Below are 18,010 nucleotides of genomic sequence, written 5' to 3' on the forward strand. Positions count from 1 at the left end.
TTAAGAATTTCTTCTGTGCTCTCTGACACAATAGCTGTGATTATATCGAAAAGACATCAGATGCTCTTTAATGCACAGCCATGCTCAGAGATGATAATCCAAAATGAAAGGTTATTTTTATATCAACCCACCATTTAGACTTGTGTTTATCTGTCTTTTCAGAATGAATCTTCTACCTATAACTAGCTATATTAGAGGCAGTATCCAGTAAAAGAAGCAGATACACAATGTAAACTGAATTGTGACCATAACATCTATACAGTTAGAATTCATTCATGAATCAGATTAATATAATTAAGACTATCTCATCTTTTTCTGGTTCAAAATACCACATGGCAATACAATTAAACATTCCCAAAACAATCAGACTGACAAAGATTCCCCTGACAATGACAGGTCCAGAATGCTCTCACTGAGCATGCCCCCTCCGAGTTTCTATTCAAACATCATCGCAGAGTCCTTTTCTAGTCCTCTCCAATGGCAATGAACAACTGATGCCAACCAAGGCTAATGTGGTGTAGTGGTTAAAATGCTGGATCAGGAATAGGGACATACAGTTCTAGTCCATCATCAGCCACAGAAGCCCACAGGTTGATTTTGAAACAATAACTCTCTCTAAAACAGGATGGCATCTTCATATCAACTTTACTAAACAAGTATTTCCAAACTTTAAAAAGAAAGCTGCACAAGAGACTCTCTCCTTTTGCCATTTAAGTAGTGGACTGTACCAAAATCAAATGGTGGGATTAAATAAAGTCTAGGATGCCTCAAGCTACATTTTACCAATTTCTTTCTGTACTCTACCCCTTCATTCTTTAGTGGTAAAACAACAATAATATCATGAAGATTCTTCCCTTCAAGCTATTAAAATGTTTCCTGAACTAATATTTCTACAATGCAAAATGTTTCATCTTTCTTTGCTACATAACAAGTTAAGACACAGACCAATTCAAAAATTATGCTGCAATAAAAATTTTCTCAAATACAGTAATAAATAATGGGTACTAGTATAACAAGTTATACTAGCCAGCTGACAGGAGAAAGCAAAAATAAAATTTTATAATACCTGGATTTTCTTACCGGTATAACTGAAAATCCTCTTTTGTGAAGATGTCATGGATTTTATCATTAAAGTATCTGGAGGGAAAAGAAATAAATGACTCATGAAACCAATTCACAGATAATGTAGATTAAATCTTTGTACTAACCAATTACTTTCAATATTCTTTCAATTAAATTGTTTACTCAGATCACAATTTTAATACACAATTAGTTTAAAGTTTCAGAACAATACTTATTAAATCTAACACACAAGATCAATTCCAGTGAATACCAATTTCTATGGAAAACTGACAGCTTGTTTTAAAAAATATTCTAAAACAAACAAGAGCCTATTTCTATATCCAATATCCCCAAAACTGTTATCACATATTCTTTGCTAAATGAAGAGAAACTGCTGAAAATAGAGTAACTTGTTTAATAGACTGAGAGCTAAAAGAACAAAGATCAACCATTCTAAAGGTGGATATATTAAAATGCAATTCTAAATTTACCTGTACATATTAACAAAATGCTTCCCCATAGAAAGGGCTCCAGAGTGCAAATCTAGAATTGAGGCCTGAAATAGAAATAAATAAATTCATTCAGTATGTAAATACAGACAATGGAAAATATTTAAGGCATGTTGCTTTCTTTAAAAAGAAGACAGATTACTCTGTTTGGAACTCACATTCCTATTCTACAATGTTCTGAGAACTTAATGTAAAAGTGTGTTGATTGTAAATATTTCCCAAGAATCAAGAAATGATTCAAACTTACTCTGAACTATTTCCCAAGAATTCTTTATCTATTCATGTCAAGCTTTGATATCATAATTCATACACAATGGTTACCAATTACGAATATTGTGAGCCTTACTACTATTTCTGGAGGGGAAAAAGTTATGAACTTTCAAGTGGAGTGGATTTGATTTAAATTGTGATTTAAACTATGATAGAAATCACTATTAAGAAACAATGATTTAAATCAAAATTTCTTCAATAACTAAAAATATTTAATAACAATTAACCCCTTCAAGACTTAGCCAATTCAGTTGGTTCTAGATTATTGTTTATTCCTCTGCTTCTTCTGTCTGGGTAAAATAAACAAGCAAACTAAATTCTATAGCAGGAATGGGCAACTTTTCCACATACCCTGACTTTTTACTGAATTGTAATTTTGAATGTGGCAAATGGGAAGAGATCGTAAGAATTATAATTAGGCAGGCCTGAATTTTTCCCTGATTTCTTTGTTTTTTTTTTCTCTTCAGAATAAGCCTCCAGACAGAAAATGAGCAGTCCTCTGAAGTTACAATAAAGAGCAGTACATCAGCATCTTGCAGAAGGGATCCAAAAATAATCCCACTTAAATATTCATGACCAATAAAAATTGCTTGACAATATATTTGTATTTAAGATGAATTTATATATGAAATAAAATGCAAACAAAGGTTATTTGTTTAGTGAGGTAAAGCCATGGTATATTTTTATTCAGTAGTCAGTTTTTTATGTTCTCCATAGAACATTTATTTATTTATTTATTAAATTAACATTAGGAGCAACAGCAGTAATATTCTCTTTCATGACCTTGGTCAGATTACATAGGATCAATCTTAGCTGTACAATATGCTGACAAAGTAAGTAGCTTTTAAAACAAAGTTTTCAAGTTTCTACAAAAACTTGCTCAGTGATTCTCTGTACAAAGGGCATTAATAGAAACAAAATGTCAGGAAAGTCATTCATTCATGAGAACCTGCTCACCAGCGTAAATAGAAACACAGTGTCTCACAAGATTAGAACGCTGGGCTGATGATTCGCGTTTGAGACCCATTGCTGCCACAGGGTGGAATGAGCTCCTGTCACATGCTCTGGCTCCTGCCAATCCAGTGGTTCAAAAACAGGTGACCGCGAGTAGATAAATGGGTACTACTTCAGTAGGAAACTTCATGGGGACCCAAAAGGATCCCCCAACTGGGTGTCCCCTGGGCAACGGTGATGTCACTGGCAAATCCTTTTACCATGGAAGCACTTTGGTGCTTCTGATACAGAAGAATTAGTATATATCAGTGTAAATAAAAAATAGGGAAAGCATCTGTATGAAAGGTAGACATTCTTATGTCATAGCAGATGAATAATCCTTAATCTGAGGATTCCTAGGTGCTCTCTGAGCTTGAGCACTGATTATGTTACGTAGTTTGGGTAATGAAATATCTGCAAGAAAATAACCAAGCTCATAGAGTACCAAGGACCTCCCATTTCAATCCTAAACTAAAATATTCTCCTTTATTGATCCTTAATCTTCCGGAATGGCAAAGCAGTTTGTAAGTGATGCAGATCACATATGCAAGTAAAATTATCTTAAACTCATACTACCAATTTTAGAGCAGCAAACAATCATCCTTCATCTAGGAATAAGATCTTATTTGTGATAACATCTGACTATAGAAATCTTCACTTGGGCAAGTAGGACTAGCCCCTATGTGCCTTTAACTAATATATGAGAGACTAATAATTTCAAGCATTTATGAAAAGGTTGTCCATCTCTCTTGCATCAAATAGAAGGAAAGCCATGCAAAAGTAGAGATTTCTTGCTGAATGATCTGAAAGAACTGAAAAGAAGTCATACATTCAATTTAGGATTTAGAGAAAAAGATAAAAGCAATACTGAATCAACATGATTTATTGGAGGTACCGTATTTTCTGGCGTATAAGACGACTTTTTAATACATGAAAATCTTCTCAAAAGTCGGGTGTCGTCTTATACGCTGGGTGTCGTTCTCCTGTAACCAGGCAGACAGCTCGAAAGGCTCTGATGAGCCTTAAATGGCTCTCATGAGCCAAGCTCTGACCATCCCAGCTGAGTTGCCTGCTAATCAGGCAACTCAGCTGGGATCGCCAGAGCCATTTAAAAGAAAAAAAGTTTTTTCCTTTTACATGGCTCTGGTGATCCAAGCTCTGATGATCCCAGCTGAGTTGCCTGCTAATCAGGCAACTCAGCTTGGATCGTCAGAGCCATGTAAAACGAAAAAAGTTTTCCCCCTCCAGCTTGCTTACCTTAGCTGCTAGTCGCAACGCTTGCCTTGCTTCGCTTGCCTGCAATCCATTCCATCAGCAAGCAATTCCCAGAATTCCTCAGCCAGCAAAGCAAAGCTGGCTGAGGAATTCTGGGAGTTGAAGTCTACAAGTCTTAAAGTTGCCAAGGTTGGAGACCCCTGTTCTATTGGGTAAGTTTTTTTCCCCTTTGGGAGCTTTAAAAAAAATAGTTAATTGGGGTTTTTTTTAGTTGTTCTTTTTTAGACCTAGCCATTTAAAGTTTAGGAAGTTTTAAATTTAGCTTTCATATAAAAATAAAAATAAAAATAAGATAAAATAATATTTGTGCAGCTTTCTGAGATTTCGTGTGTTTCTGTAGTGATTCACTCTAACTACACAAACGCACAAAATCTCACAAAGCTATATGTGAAATTTTGTGTGTGTAAAGTGTGAAAGTTGTTTTTTTGGGCTTTTTGTGGCTGTGTGAGGTTCCTGCTTGTTGCAGGGGACATTTTGGGTCTAGCACAGCTGCTTTTACATTGTGGGTGAGCCAGCTGATGTTTTTTAATTTTTATTTGGTGTGTGTTGGAAAAGGGGTAGTCTTATACGGCGAGTATAGCCCAAACCCTATATTTTAACAGGAAAAATCGGGGGTCGTCTTATATGCCCAGTCGTCTTATATGCCGGAAAATACGGTATGTGAAATGTATAAAAATCATCCTGGACAGAAATACTATGAAAAAGTTATAAGCAACAGACATATTGTTATCTTCGAGACCGCCTTCTGCCGCATAGCTCCCAGCGACCGGTAAGATCCCACAGAGTTGGTCTCCTCCGGGTCCCGTCAGCTAAACAATATCGGCTGGCGGGCCTGTGGGGGAGGGCCTTCTCTGTGGCTGCCCCAGTTCTCTGAACCAGTTACCTCCTGAGGTCTGGACCATCCCCACCCTATTGGCCTTCCAAAAAGTGGTGAAGACCTGGCTTTTCCGGCAGGCCTGGGGCCGTTGATCTCGCTCTTGTGATCTGGCGAGATCCGGCCATGAATGGTGTGAATGAGTTTTTAATGTTTTTTTTAATTTTTCAATGTCTTTTTATAATGATTTTTTAAATGTATTGTGAGCCGCCCTGAGTCTTCGGAGAGGGGCGGCATATAAATAAATTAAATTAAATTAAATTAAATTAATTAATTTTAGAAGAACGGAATAAAAGAAAGATAAATTCTATTTGGGACAGAACCCAATACATCTCTACAACAAATTACATTATTCAGTAATTCATCAATTATTTTTGGAATTGTATAGCAAACAGCCACCTGACCCAGAAAAAATTGAATATTTGAATGGCATATTATTTTAAATATTACTAATTATCAAAAAGCTCTTAACCCATAACAGAAGTCAAAACTAAAGAATCAATTAAAAAGTTAAAAATGAATAAAACTCCAGGACCTGATGATAATTCAACAATATGTAAGATTTTATCCAGCAAGCAGCCATTTGAAAGACAGCACAGTTCGCAGGTGCAAAATGGGTGGGCAAAGATTCAGACCCATCTAGCTTTTGGGGCTGTAAAACAGACAGTGGGAGAATCCTATTTTCAGAATCGTAAGATTGAGGTAAACCATTCCAGCTGAACGAGACAGGGCAGGAAATACGACCCGATAAACTAATCCTATTTTATTGTAAAGCTACATTACCAGTATCTGGAGTGTTCCAGAAAATTGTACTTAAGTTACTCAACTAACAGACTTCCCTCATTCAATCAGAAAGATATAGTATACTATGGTTTGGTATTAGGATATCAGATTAATCAGAATAAGACACAAAGAATTATATGAAATCTATCAGAAAAAAAGGTGTAGTAATACTGTTAAGCCAATTAGTACCTGGGAATTTTACTTAGCAAAATATAAAAAGATTTATTGAAGAATAATTATTCACATATTTGGAAAAAAAACATAAGAGCAGATATTTTAATAGCAGAGAATGTTAAACTTGTCCTGATCAGAAAGGATATGTGCAGTAAAAATGAATATTTTACCAAGAATTAACTTTCGGTTTCAAATAATTCCAATAAGAATTGAAGAAAAGGTACTAAATATGTATCAGAAATGAATAATTAATTCTATTTGATCAAATAAAAAACTGGCAATAAAATTTAAGATTTTTCAAGATGTGAAAGAGATAGATTAGTAGTACTGAACTGTAAATTATATTATTACACCAGTTGTTTAATCCAAATCCCTTGCTTCAATATTAAGTATTTATTTTCCTAAAGGTAAATATATAAAAAAATTGACTAATGAAGATTCATATGGAGAAAATAAAGATGAAGTCTTTTGAGATTCTCTCCTTAGAATGGTTAGAATTGCTTGATTTTAGTTTCAGTATCTCCAAATAGGTAGTATAGATCAAACAAGGGAGAATACTCAAGAGACTTGACTGAATTTTAAACACTTGTTAACTCAAAACATTTGTTGGGGCTTATTTCTAAGTTGTTACTGAAATATGAACCAGAAAATGAACAAGCTAAGGATTATATTGCTGGAACCCAAAATCAGTAACATTAGCAGATATAATCAAAGTTAGGTTTTTACTGTGCAATAAAATAGCTAGAAGCCATCATAATAGTAGATGAGGTACCGTACCTTTTGCACTATAAGACGCTCTGGACCATAAGATGCATCTAGCTTTTGGGGAGGGGGGAAAAAATCTGCCTTTGCCTCCCAGCATCCATTGGTATTCATCTGGCTAGTGCCCTTGCAGCAAACAGCGAACAGCCTGGTTAGCTTCAGCACACCACTGGAGCCTGATTTAGCACGAGTAGCTGATTGGCGGTTGGATCAGCCTCCCGGAATACTGCCAATCATCTGTTCCAGGCTGCGGGGATTGCCGCCGCCTATTGCCACCTCCAAGCGCCCCACTTTCGGCCTCCGTGTGTCCCAGGTGGTGGGGATTCCTGCCGCCGCTCACCACTGCCGCTGGCAATTGACAGCAGTGATCAGCCGCAGCGATCGGCAGCAATCCCTGCCACCTGGAATGGGCTGAAAATGGGGCGTACAGAGGCTGAAAACGGGATGCACAGAAGCCAAAAATGGGGTGCGTGGAGGCCGAAAATAGGGCATGCAGAGGCTGAAAATGGGGGGGGGGGCGCAGCAGGTAGGTGGGGCTTCAGCAACATTCATTCTATAAGACGCACAGATATTTCCACCCACTTTGGGGGGGGGAGTGCATCTTATAGACCGAAAAATACGATAGATAAAAAAAGACTTAGCAAACTAAGTTGTGGATTATACATCAATGTCAAAATAATTTTGACTTTAATTTGAAAATTTTTCTGAACTGTTATTCTGTACATGGACTTGTACTATATGCAAAATTTTAAGGTATGGTTTAAAATACTAAATCTTGCCTCTTTTGTCTAACAAAGACAAATCATCTAAATTTGGTAAAAAGTTATGCACTTTATTCTGATTAACAGTTCTTATTTTTATTAATTACTGATATGTGATTTGATTTCAGTAATTAAGATTACTATAATATTAACCCAATATTATTTTGAAATGCTTTATTCAATATTATACTGTGCAGAATTTTTTAAAAAAATCAGATTTATTCTTTTTTTCTTTATTATGATTGTGCTATTAAAGTATTACAATGTAAGCATACCAATGACATTGTTTATGGAAGAAAACTCCTAAGCCAATCAGTCAAGTTCAATCACACAACCATTAGTGCTGTCACGGTTCCAAACTAAGCCAGCAAAAGAAGAGGACACACTGTGAGCAGAACAGGTCTCTTTACTGGCATCTCAGGTTGGCACGTGGTGAACAATACAAGTAAAAGGGTTTCTAGCCAACATTACTGGTTTCTGCTAGCCAGGTGGCTATATGGACTCAGCACGCCCCGCCCTCTGTTCCTGGTTGCTCCCGGCCAGCTCTAGCAAGAACTTTTTGGGCCCGACTCCAGCAAGTACTCTTCAAGCCCGGTTGCTCCCTGGCTGGCTCCAGCAAGTACTCTTCAGGCCTGGATGGCTTCTGAAATGCCTGCAGCTGGCTTGCCTTCCTGGCTCCTCTCCCAGTGTGAGTCCCATCACCCGACACCCATCTGTGCTCCCCATGCACCCCCCTCCCCCTGTGTGAGTGTGGCAACTCTGAAATGGCACGTTGTGGACACTTTGAACGGCGTGCTGTCTTGGATGTTGACAGGTATGTTTAAAATTCTGTGATTGAGCACATTTTGCATAATGGAAAATGAGCACACTGATGTAAGTAATTAATATATCCTAATGGAAATTTATTTGACAGACAGTGGGGGCAAGCGAAGAATAGGCAATGTACAGTTCTAACAGAACAGAAAGGCAGACTGAAAGAGGGTCCTTCTCACTCATCCAGATGAAGAGACTTTGTGGCTTTCAAACAATAGCAAGGATATATTGATTCCTTATTGAATAGGCTAAAACATTTCCTAATAAAAAAGACACTAAGATCAAATGGCAAAATCTAGAATTTAATGTTACTGGATCACAGACAATTGAGGTTCCTACCAGTAACTAAAATGAATATTTTGATAAATGAAGATGAGAATGGACTCCCATTTCTGTCCAACTGGTGCTTCTCCCCGAAAGACAGCATAAAACATAATCTGAAGAATCTTGCCTGAATACCAGAATAACGTAAGAAAGTAACAGGACACTGCTCACCCCTCCATCCGATCCTCCCAGGGACAGTCCCCTCTCTGCTATTCTGTGGACGAAACAACAATCTCAAAACATAGCTTTTTCCCCAGTTGTGTACAGATGCTTTTGAAATACGACTTGCCATGGTTGATAGAGAAGAAACAGAAAAGAAACAGCCCCCTTGGATTCATAGCAGGTAAATCAGCGTAACAGGTGGCCCTCATTATCTGTGGAGCTTCATTCTCAAGGGTTCAAACTGCGGATTAAAAAAACTGTAGCTGTGACCTTAAAAAGAGGTAATTTATGCATAGACAAAAGCTATCCAGAATATTGTGCTCATGTAAAGTGGGGGGGGGGGAGCTCCAAGCTACAATTACATAAACTTTTCCGCATGATCTGGACTCCGTTTAACAATTAGAGAAATAAAATACTGCAGATGATGAGGAGCACCTGTGTCACACACATTACTCAGAAAGAGGCAAAGCATTTGCGAGTAAAAATGGCAAAATCCAAGAGCTCAGCGCTTACCCAGTCATTTCCAGGTAGGATTACTCCAAAGGTCAGCAACAAGTTTTGAATTACAAGTGAGCAAAGGATAGGAAAATCTAGTTCATTATCAATGAAATAATGTTCTGTGGGGAAAATGGGAATCTATAGGCTGAATAGAGGAGTTTAAAGATGCAGTGGAGAGAATGAAAAGGGAGTGGCTGAAGTACCTTCTGTGATGAAAAAAGCTGCTCATCTTTATTGAAAAAAGTGATAAAGCCCCAATTAAAGCTTTCAGTGCTTACCGCTGAACACTAACCTTAGGGCTGATCAAGGTGTACTTTTCCAGCTAAAGTTTAGAGCAGCTGAATATGGGAAGAATAACAATTTAGGCTATTCAGGAAATAGGGCTGGCAAGGGAGAAAATACCGTTTCCCCGAAAATAAGTTCCTGTCTTATATTTTTTTGAACCCTGAAATAAGTGCTTGGCCTTATTGCCATGCGCTCAAAAGCCCGATTGGGCTTATTATCAGGGGATGTCTTATTTTGGGGAAACAGGGTAGTATATGCGACTCATATTCCTAACAGCATACTATCTAACAAGGCCAAAACATACATTCATGCTGAGCTAATCAACATCTCATAGGAATATCACATGCTGAAACAGAGGCATATAGTGCAGAGTATAAAACTGCATATACTTGAAATAAATATTGTGTTTATGTACACAAATACACATACCCATTAATAGAGATACAGTATGTGTCCATGGGAAGTGTATCTAGATCAGGGCTGTCAAATTCCCAGCCCATGGGCCAGATGCGTCACATGCTGGCACGCCCATACCCAGTTTAGCAAAGGGGGAAAAAGTCCCGATATGTCATGTGACACCGCCGTGACAACATCAGTTTGACACCTCTGATCTAGATAGAGCAAACTATTCTAGATAGGCTTTCTGGATTTCCGGATCCAAATTCCAAAATATGAAAATACAATGGAGACAATTTGGAAACCTGGTTTTAAATTATGGCCAGTAATTTATTTATTGTTAATAAACAAGTTAATACAGTTAGAGAGGAGGTATAATCTCATGTTTTAAAAGGAAACATTTGACCCTTTGACCTTCCCAACCTTAATTTCATACCTATTAAATGAAATAATAATGGTGGCCTATGTCACAAGCATGTTTTGAATGTAAATAGAATGCAGACCAAAAGGTATGTTTCATGTTATATCAGGGGAAAGGATGTAAGACACTTTAGATGTTATAGAACAAGAATTCCCAGATGTTTCACTAAAAATCCTCTTGACCAGGACTGGGAAAATTAGTGGAATGTGGAGTTTTTGGTGCTCTCTTGGCTGTTTTCTTATAGACATTTCATTACCTACCTAGGTAGAATCATCAGTATAAGTGAGCATGGAGTTTGCTCCCAGTTTATATACAATAGCTTGCCCTGTCAATATTACTGGGGATGGTATTTCCTTGATTAGGGATTGTTTTCTCCTTGATCCTTTGCCTGATGCTCATTCCAGTTTATCTGGTTATTGGCTGTTGTAGAGCACATATTCTGGGCTTTTTTGTTTCCTTCTTAGCTTTTTTTATTGTCTCTTTTGAATGATGTGTAAATAATGTTTAATAATGTATACTGGAAGTCCTCGTTTAACAATGTGATTATGACTGGTGACTCTGTTGTTAAGTAAAATGGTCATAAACTGAAAAATCATGTGACTGCATCACTTTGTCCCATCTTAGTGATGACCCTCGTGGATGCCACTGTAAAAAAGAACTGCACAGGTTGTTAAACAAGGATGTCACATGACTGCAACTTCTAACTTCCTGCCAATATCCCCGCTGACTTTGCTTGTGGGAAGCCAAGGAAAAGTTGTAAATTATGATCACATGACTGTGGGGATGTTGCACCATCCATAAGTATAAGGTCCAGTCATAACTACCACTTGTTCAGAGTCATTGTAAGTTCAAACAATCACTCAACAAGGGGGTATCTGTATACTGTTTATAAAACAAACAGAAAACACCACCACTGCTCTATTCTAAAGTTTTTAACAAGGACATTCTGTGTCTGGGAAAAAAAAATATTTACCTACGGATTTGCTCAGCTTCTTCCCTGTTAATTATGGCATCTGTTATTCCTCTTCCACACTTCCGAGGGGTACAGCCTAGATAATGCATAAGAAAAAAGAAGACAGTATTTAAATATTTTTCGCTGTTGTACCTGTCTTTAAAGGTATTACAGACAGTCAGGGTGGATAAAAATCGATGATTTTTTTTTTAAATCAAAAAAATTGGATTTAAATTGATTTTTTTTATTTAAATCAGATTTTTTTTTTATTTTTTATCAAACTTATTTTAATAAAATGCTTTTGGAGTAAAAATCTATCTAAAGATAGTTTTCTATTTAAGATACATTAATAATTTAATTTATTCAGCATGAAGTGGAGTTTAGTTGTGTAGCATGAGGCTGTATGTTCTGCTATATTGGGACTGTTGGTGAGCCAACAGGTCAGAGGAGGAACTGCTGTGGGACAGAGATGACAGTTGCTCTTTAAAAATTATGATTTAAACCGAGTTGATTTAAATCAAGTCTTTTTACTAGTGATTTAAATAGACTTGATTTAAATCAAATCCACCCTGTAGACAGCTGTAATGCTTGAACTGGTTGATCCATCAGTAGTAAGAATCTGAGAACTTATACATTGCTATCATTATACCTCATACTTTTATTTAATTCTCACAATAATTATTGTACCTTATGAAAAAACAACTATCCATTTCAATTTCCTCTGCCATTTTTCTTGGTCTTATGCAGTAGCTAAAGAATCTGTCATTCTAATTCTCAAAATTATATAAATTATTGTTAAAAAGTCTGTATTTCTTTTCTCCCCACAAATGATCCTGCTATAATAATAAACATTGTAACAAATCTAAGTAATGTTTTTTGCCTAATTCATCAAAAGAATTTTGATCTGTTTGGAAGAATCCACTGATGCCAATTTTTAATGTCTTTTGATGTCACTTGAATGTAAAAGACAGTTATCTCTAACTTTGCAAAATCTTTATATTTTTGTTATGAACTTCAAGTAACTGAAGTTAATATTCTATTCCGTTGGTTTTACTTCTTGGACATTTACAAAATGATCACATTTCAAGGAGCATCTGGGGAACAACTATTGACTCAACTTCTTCAAGTGAAATAAACAAATACTGAGTTACAAGCTTGATCTTTCAGAATAAATTAGACTCTGGAGGCCAACTTTTCCTGTACTCTTAAAGAGTAAAAATGACAGGAGAAAACAAATGATCTGTCTTCAGTGGACACTTCAATCATGGTATTTGAAGAAAAAATATATTGAAACATATACTAGAGAACTCAGCAGCATTTTATATTTGATTCTAAAAAGATGTTGGCGGTACCAATCTGCAATCTAGGCAGTTTATATACCGTAAGATTAAAAACCAAACAGAAAAATATCAGCAAGATAAAACAATAGGAAACCACAATACAACAATGATGAAATCATAGCCATAAGTTGAACTTATCTACTTCCATGATCTAATGCCTGGGGACGAACCAGGTTTTCAAGCCTTTATAAAAAGGACAACAGACTTGGGGCCATCTGAATCAGGGAGCGAGGGGGCAGCTGCTCCATACAGCAGGCATTGTGACAGTGAAAGCACAATTCCTACTAGATAGTATTCATCTACTTTATTCAGGTCATGAAGGGGATCCAAAGCAAGTCCATCCTGTCATATCTTGTCAGACAGGCAAAAAGAATTGAAGACAGGAAATCTAATCTATAATTTGAATCTGTACCATAAAGAGGTTTATAAGTAGTAACCTGTAATTTGAAGTATTTAGAAGTCTACTGGAAGCAAGTGCATTTTGCATACTATGACTACCTATGCTGCCACATTCTGGATCAGATGTAACTTCCTCATAGCCTCCAAGCGCAGCCCTATGCACAGCATATTACAATAGTCCAAACTGAAAGTGATCAAGGCATAAGTGACCATGAACAAACCAATCCAGGAAGAAGCCCAACTAGTACACAAGATGGTTTTATGCAAAAGCCCTTCTCACCATAGCTGCCATCTGCTCTTCAAAGTCCAAGAGACACCAAAAATCTACACCAGTTCTGTCTGAAGAAATGCAACCCCAACACTCCAAATAGAGGTCCCAGGACCCAGAGACCCCTAGAATCCATTGCCACTCAATTTAGTTTCTTTTCAGATCTGTTCTTCCCCATCCAGGCTCCCATGGCCTCCAGATATGAGTACAAAAAACATCATTGAATGGCCCTGAGTTGAGATTCATACATGAGTATCATCAGTATATTGGTGATACTTAGCCGCACGACAACAGGTGAGCCCACCTGGTGAGTCCATATAGATGTTAACTAGGAACAAATAGTACTGTATACAGATCTCTGAGGAATCCTGGACAGAGTTTTAGAATTCTCAAAACTAAAGCAGATAAAGCAAAGCAGCATTACACAGGTTTAGGAAGGAATAGTATTGCAGTAAATTACCAAGCAATAGATAAATCCTGAAAAAGACTAGAGATAAATTACAGCTCCCAGGATTTTCATCAAGGATACAATTAAATGTGATTTAGGCAAACTGAATTTTGATATATTTAAGAAACATTGCTGTCAGGTTACAGAATAGGGAACCCTGTCAAATGCATCTCACGGGTGCCCCCAAGTGGAAACTTAGTAATACAAAAATTGCAACAGAAATTCAAAAAAAGAAGCAGCCATTCAGGAACAGACTGAATTGATCCAGCAGAGTATGATCAGAATATATTCATTGAAGAATATGTATTTGAATAGGTCAAAATAAAATATTTTAAAAAGTTAAAATACTTCAAAATTAAATTCATTTTTAGTATTGAAAATGCAAACCTCCCCTTTGAAAGCATGTTAAAACTGTAATTTCAAAAACCAATTGTCAATAAAAATTAGAGCCCTCCCAAAAAAATGAACCTAAAAACATTATCCCCTAAACTGAGCATGCATTCAACAAGCCCAAAAACACAAATGAGAGACATATATCCTATATATTCTTTCATTCTGTATGAAATCAAATATCTAGCTCCACAGTTATAAGCACTATTTTTGATTCTGATTTTTAATTCTAATTTCAACTTAGTGATTCTGAAGGTACAAAATCACAATTATGAGTAATGAACCGTTACGAAAACTCATGTTTTCTGAAGGTACAAAATCACAATTATGAGTAATGAACTGTTACGAAAACTCATGTTTTTACAGAAGGTGAACTTTTGAATCAGATTATATTGCCACAAGCAGGAAACTACAGTATAAGAATCATGGGACCTGAATTTTAGAGAGGAATCATATAAAAAATATGGCTCTAAGACATAGGTTGTTATGAAGTTTTAAATTTTATATGCTTATTTTATGGGAAAGTTTCCCCATGCACCCATAAAATCCCATCTGATTCCAGAGACTCAACAGAACTGGCAAGTAACATCATCAGCATGGTGTAAAACCATGGCTATTTGGGATAAATTCAAGTTTGCTTTATACATTTCCCATTTTATGCCATAGCATCACTGACGGCATAGTTTTCTTCTTTTTCTGCATCCTTTAGGTATAGATGTAGTCTGTGAGGGGTGCCACTCCTTTAGGGGTATTTTTTGTAAAATCCCCCCCTCCCCCAAAAATATAAGGCTATAATGAAATCCAGGTTTTTGCACTTACGTATTGCTAATAGTACATGATTTTTATTATAACATCTCTCTACATGAATATATCCTATGATTCTCCAAAGGGAACACTAAGAAGTCATAGAAAGCCTTCTCCCAGATTCTAGAAAAAAAAAAGTCTTTGAACTCCTATGAAAAACCAGAAGAGCCATAGCTTGAATTAGTAACACTGACAATTGATCTTTAGTTTTTTGTACATATCAAGACGTTCCATGTGATGGCACAGCATGTAGTCCATGTTTTCCTAACGGACGTACAATTTTCTGCCATATTTGCAATGTACAATATATACTGTGTAATTTTTTTAAAACTTGGTTTAATTATATGAATCATACTAGGTGATTTGTCCAGGCTGGAGAGGATCCTATATTATTATTATTATTATTATTATTATTATTATTATTATTATTATTATTATTATTATTATTATTATTATTATTATTAATTAAATTTATATACCGCCCTATTCCTAAGGGACTCAGGGCGGTGAACAGCGAACGATAAAAATACATGTAATACAAACGTTAATAATAAAAAACCAATTAAAATATACTAAACATTCTGGTCCTAGGTAATTCAAGACATCCCAGTTTAAAATAAAATCAAAAAGCAATATAAAGGGAAAGTTAGGCCAGGCCGGCCTGCTGAAACAGGAATGTTTTGAGGGCATGGCGGAAAGTGCGCAGATCCGGAATCTTCTGTATCTCTGGGGGGAGCTCGTTCCAGATGGTGGGTGCCCTCACAGAAAATGCTCTCCCCCTGGGGGCCGCCAGTTGACATTGTTTGGCTGACGGCACCCTGAGAAGCCCCTCTCTATGGGAGCGTACTGGGCGGTGAGATATAAGATATAAATATAAGATTTGTGAACATCAGTGAATCAGAGTTATGCTTTTGCCTCATTGCAGCATATATTACATAAATGATCTGTAATTTAAAGGATAGTTTGATTGAAATCTTCTGTAAAAATATAAAGGGTCCATGCTTCATGCCAGTAGTTTGTAACAATAGATCAGCAATTTTTTTCTGTGTGGTTTATAGACAGAAATGTACCTAATGATTTGGTTTGCAGTCAATCTCATACCTAAATCCAGAGTACTAGCATTGATCCATGCTCAACAGCATCATAATAATAAATTTTGTGATTCTTACAGTTCTGCCCATGTATGTGCATTCTTAATTTGGTTTATGGAAATCCCATCTAAGGATCTTTTAGACTCTAGCTTTGGACTTAGGTGGTACCTAGAAACCTTGTCACTGACTTTTAGAAATCTCTAAACCTGAACATAAATTCTGGACATAAGGTAGGATATTATGTACAAATCATGAAAAATTACATGTATCTTATTTTATAAAAATATTTTTGTACCATTGTAAGATACTGAATTGTACAGTAATCCTTGATTTACAACTATAATTGAGCCTGGCAATTATGGTTATAAATCATGATGGTTGTAAAGTGGATCATCATGAGACTAGACCAGGAGTGGGTTCTACTTACCTTTACTATTGGTTCGCAACAGGATCACGCACACACGCACGCTTCGCTTACACATGCGCCTTGCTTCTGCGCATGCGCAGATTGCCAATGACAACATCCGGGGCAGTGGGCAAGGCCTCTGCCGGTTTTACTACCAGTTCTTGCAAACCAGTCCAAACCAGGGGCAACCCACCACTGGACTAGACCTGTTTTAATGATCTTTTTTACACTGCTTGTTAAGCAAAGCTATTATTTGCTAAAGCTGGTTTTTGCAATAAACAAAGCAAACACTGGTTTCCAGTAAAACTGTCATAAATCACAGTCACGTAACCATGGGGTGCTGCAAACAGTTGTCAAAGATTGTTAGAAATGAAGAAAGAAAATAGACTTGGTCTATTGCATCAAGGTTAAAATAGAACTGTTATTTCTAGTAACCTCTTAATGGAGTTTTGCTGACATCAGGACTGGAATGACACGGTTTTAAGGATTTGTTTATAGATAAGAGATGGAATACAGGAAGAAAAGATCATTTGTTATATTTTAAGAGAAGGTTATAAGTTACAATTGTTTATAATTGTGATGAATGGGGTGTACGTGTGTGTGTGTGTGTGTGTGTGTGTGTGTGTGTGTGTGTGTGTATAGAGAAAGAGAGACAGAGGGAGGGGGAGAGAGAGAGAGTGTGTGTCAGGGTATGTAGATTTAATAGCTGTAAGCTGATGGAAGGTTGTAAGTGGAAGCAACTGTAAGCTGATGCAATGGGAATGAGGCAGCAGGGTTACTGCCACGTTAAGAAGCTGAGTAAGAAGCTGTCTATATAAAGGAAACCATTAGAGGGCATCTCCCTTCTCCTCATGTTCTCTCTTGTCGTGTATCTCATTGCTCTTTTTGTGTCCGTTTACCATATGTAAGTCTGTATATATTTAGCTGTAGATAAAACCACTGTTAATTATCTAAAGGCTCTGTGTGCTGTGTTTTGCTCCTGGGTTCATCTCATAATACTAGTCATGCTGCCTAAACTCTGACATAGATAGATGGATGGATGGATGGATGGATGGATGGATGGATGGATAGATAGACAGACAGACAGACACACATACATACACACACACACTTTACTATATTCTTATTTTTCTTTTATTTTTATTTTTTTCTTTTAGTTTGCATTAATTTTTTTATCATTGTAATTGTAATTTTTAATAAAATTACTATTAAAAAAGCATCAATGCAAATCAAATTATTCAATACCTTCAAACCGTTTATGGCTGTCATAATCCTCTGAGCAGGGTACTTCAATGAATTTGTCTGGGATGCTATCATCATGATGAGCCAATACTTCCGTAACTCCATCTTCACTGAACAAGTAGCTTCTACTCAAAAGATAGCCCAGCATGGCAGATGAGAGAAGGAAAGCTGCTGTTAACCATTTTCGCCGTGAATCTTTCTGAATATTATCTTTCACGCCACTGAAAACAAAACAGGATGCTTTTATTCTCTTCTTTAATTCATATTTTGACTTTGGATTTTACAATGAAGTTTTAAAAGCCTTCATA

The 18,010-nt window shown here is 36.6% G+C and overlaps 1 protein-coding gene across 3 annotated transcripts in view; it reads right to left on the minus strand.

The window, feature by feature from the left end:
- Positions 1–18,010, minus strand: part of OGFOD3 (2-oxoglutarate and iron dependent oxygenase domain containing 3) — a 41,795-nt gene that overhangs the window by 21,658 nt on the left and 2,127 nt on the right. For all 3 annotated transcript variants that reach the window (XM_034408519.3, XM_034408520.3, XM_087887246.1), the window contains exons 2-6: positions 17,706–17,923; positions 11,336–11,411; positions 8,772–8,814; positions 1,554–1,618; positions 1,081–1,137 (exon numbers count right to left, since the gene is read on the minus strand). In XM_034408519.3, coding sequence (XP_034264410.1) covers positions 1,081–1,137; positions 1,554–1,618; positions 8,772–8,814; positions 11,336–11,411; positions 17,706–17,923 — 459 coding nt within the window. The remainder of the gene's footprint in view (positions 1–1,080; positions 1,138–1,553; positions 1,619–8,771; positions 8,815–11,335; positions 11,412–17,705; positions 17,924–18,010) is intronic.

Source organism: Pantherophis guttatus, chromosome 2, assembly GCF_059756535.1.
Source record: "Pantherophis guttatus breed Tessera chromosome 2, ASM5975653v1, whole genome shotgun sequence".
In the NCBI taxonomy this organism is placed as follows: Eukaryota; Metazoa; Chordata; class Lepidosauria; order Squamata; family Colubridae; genus Pantherophis; species Pantherophis guttatus.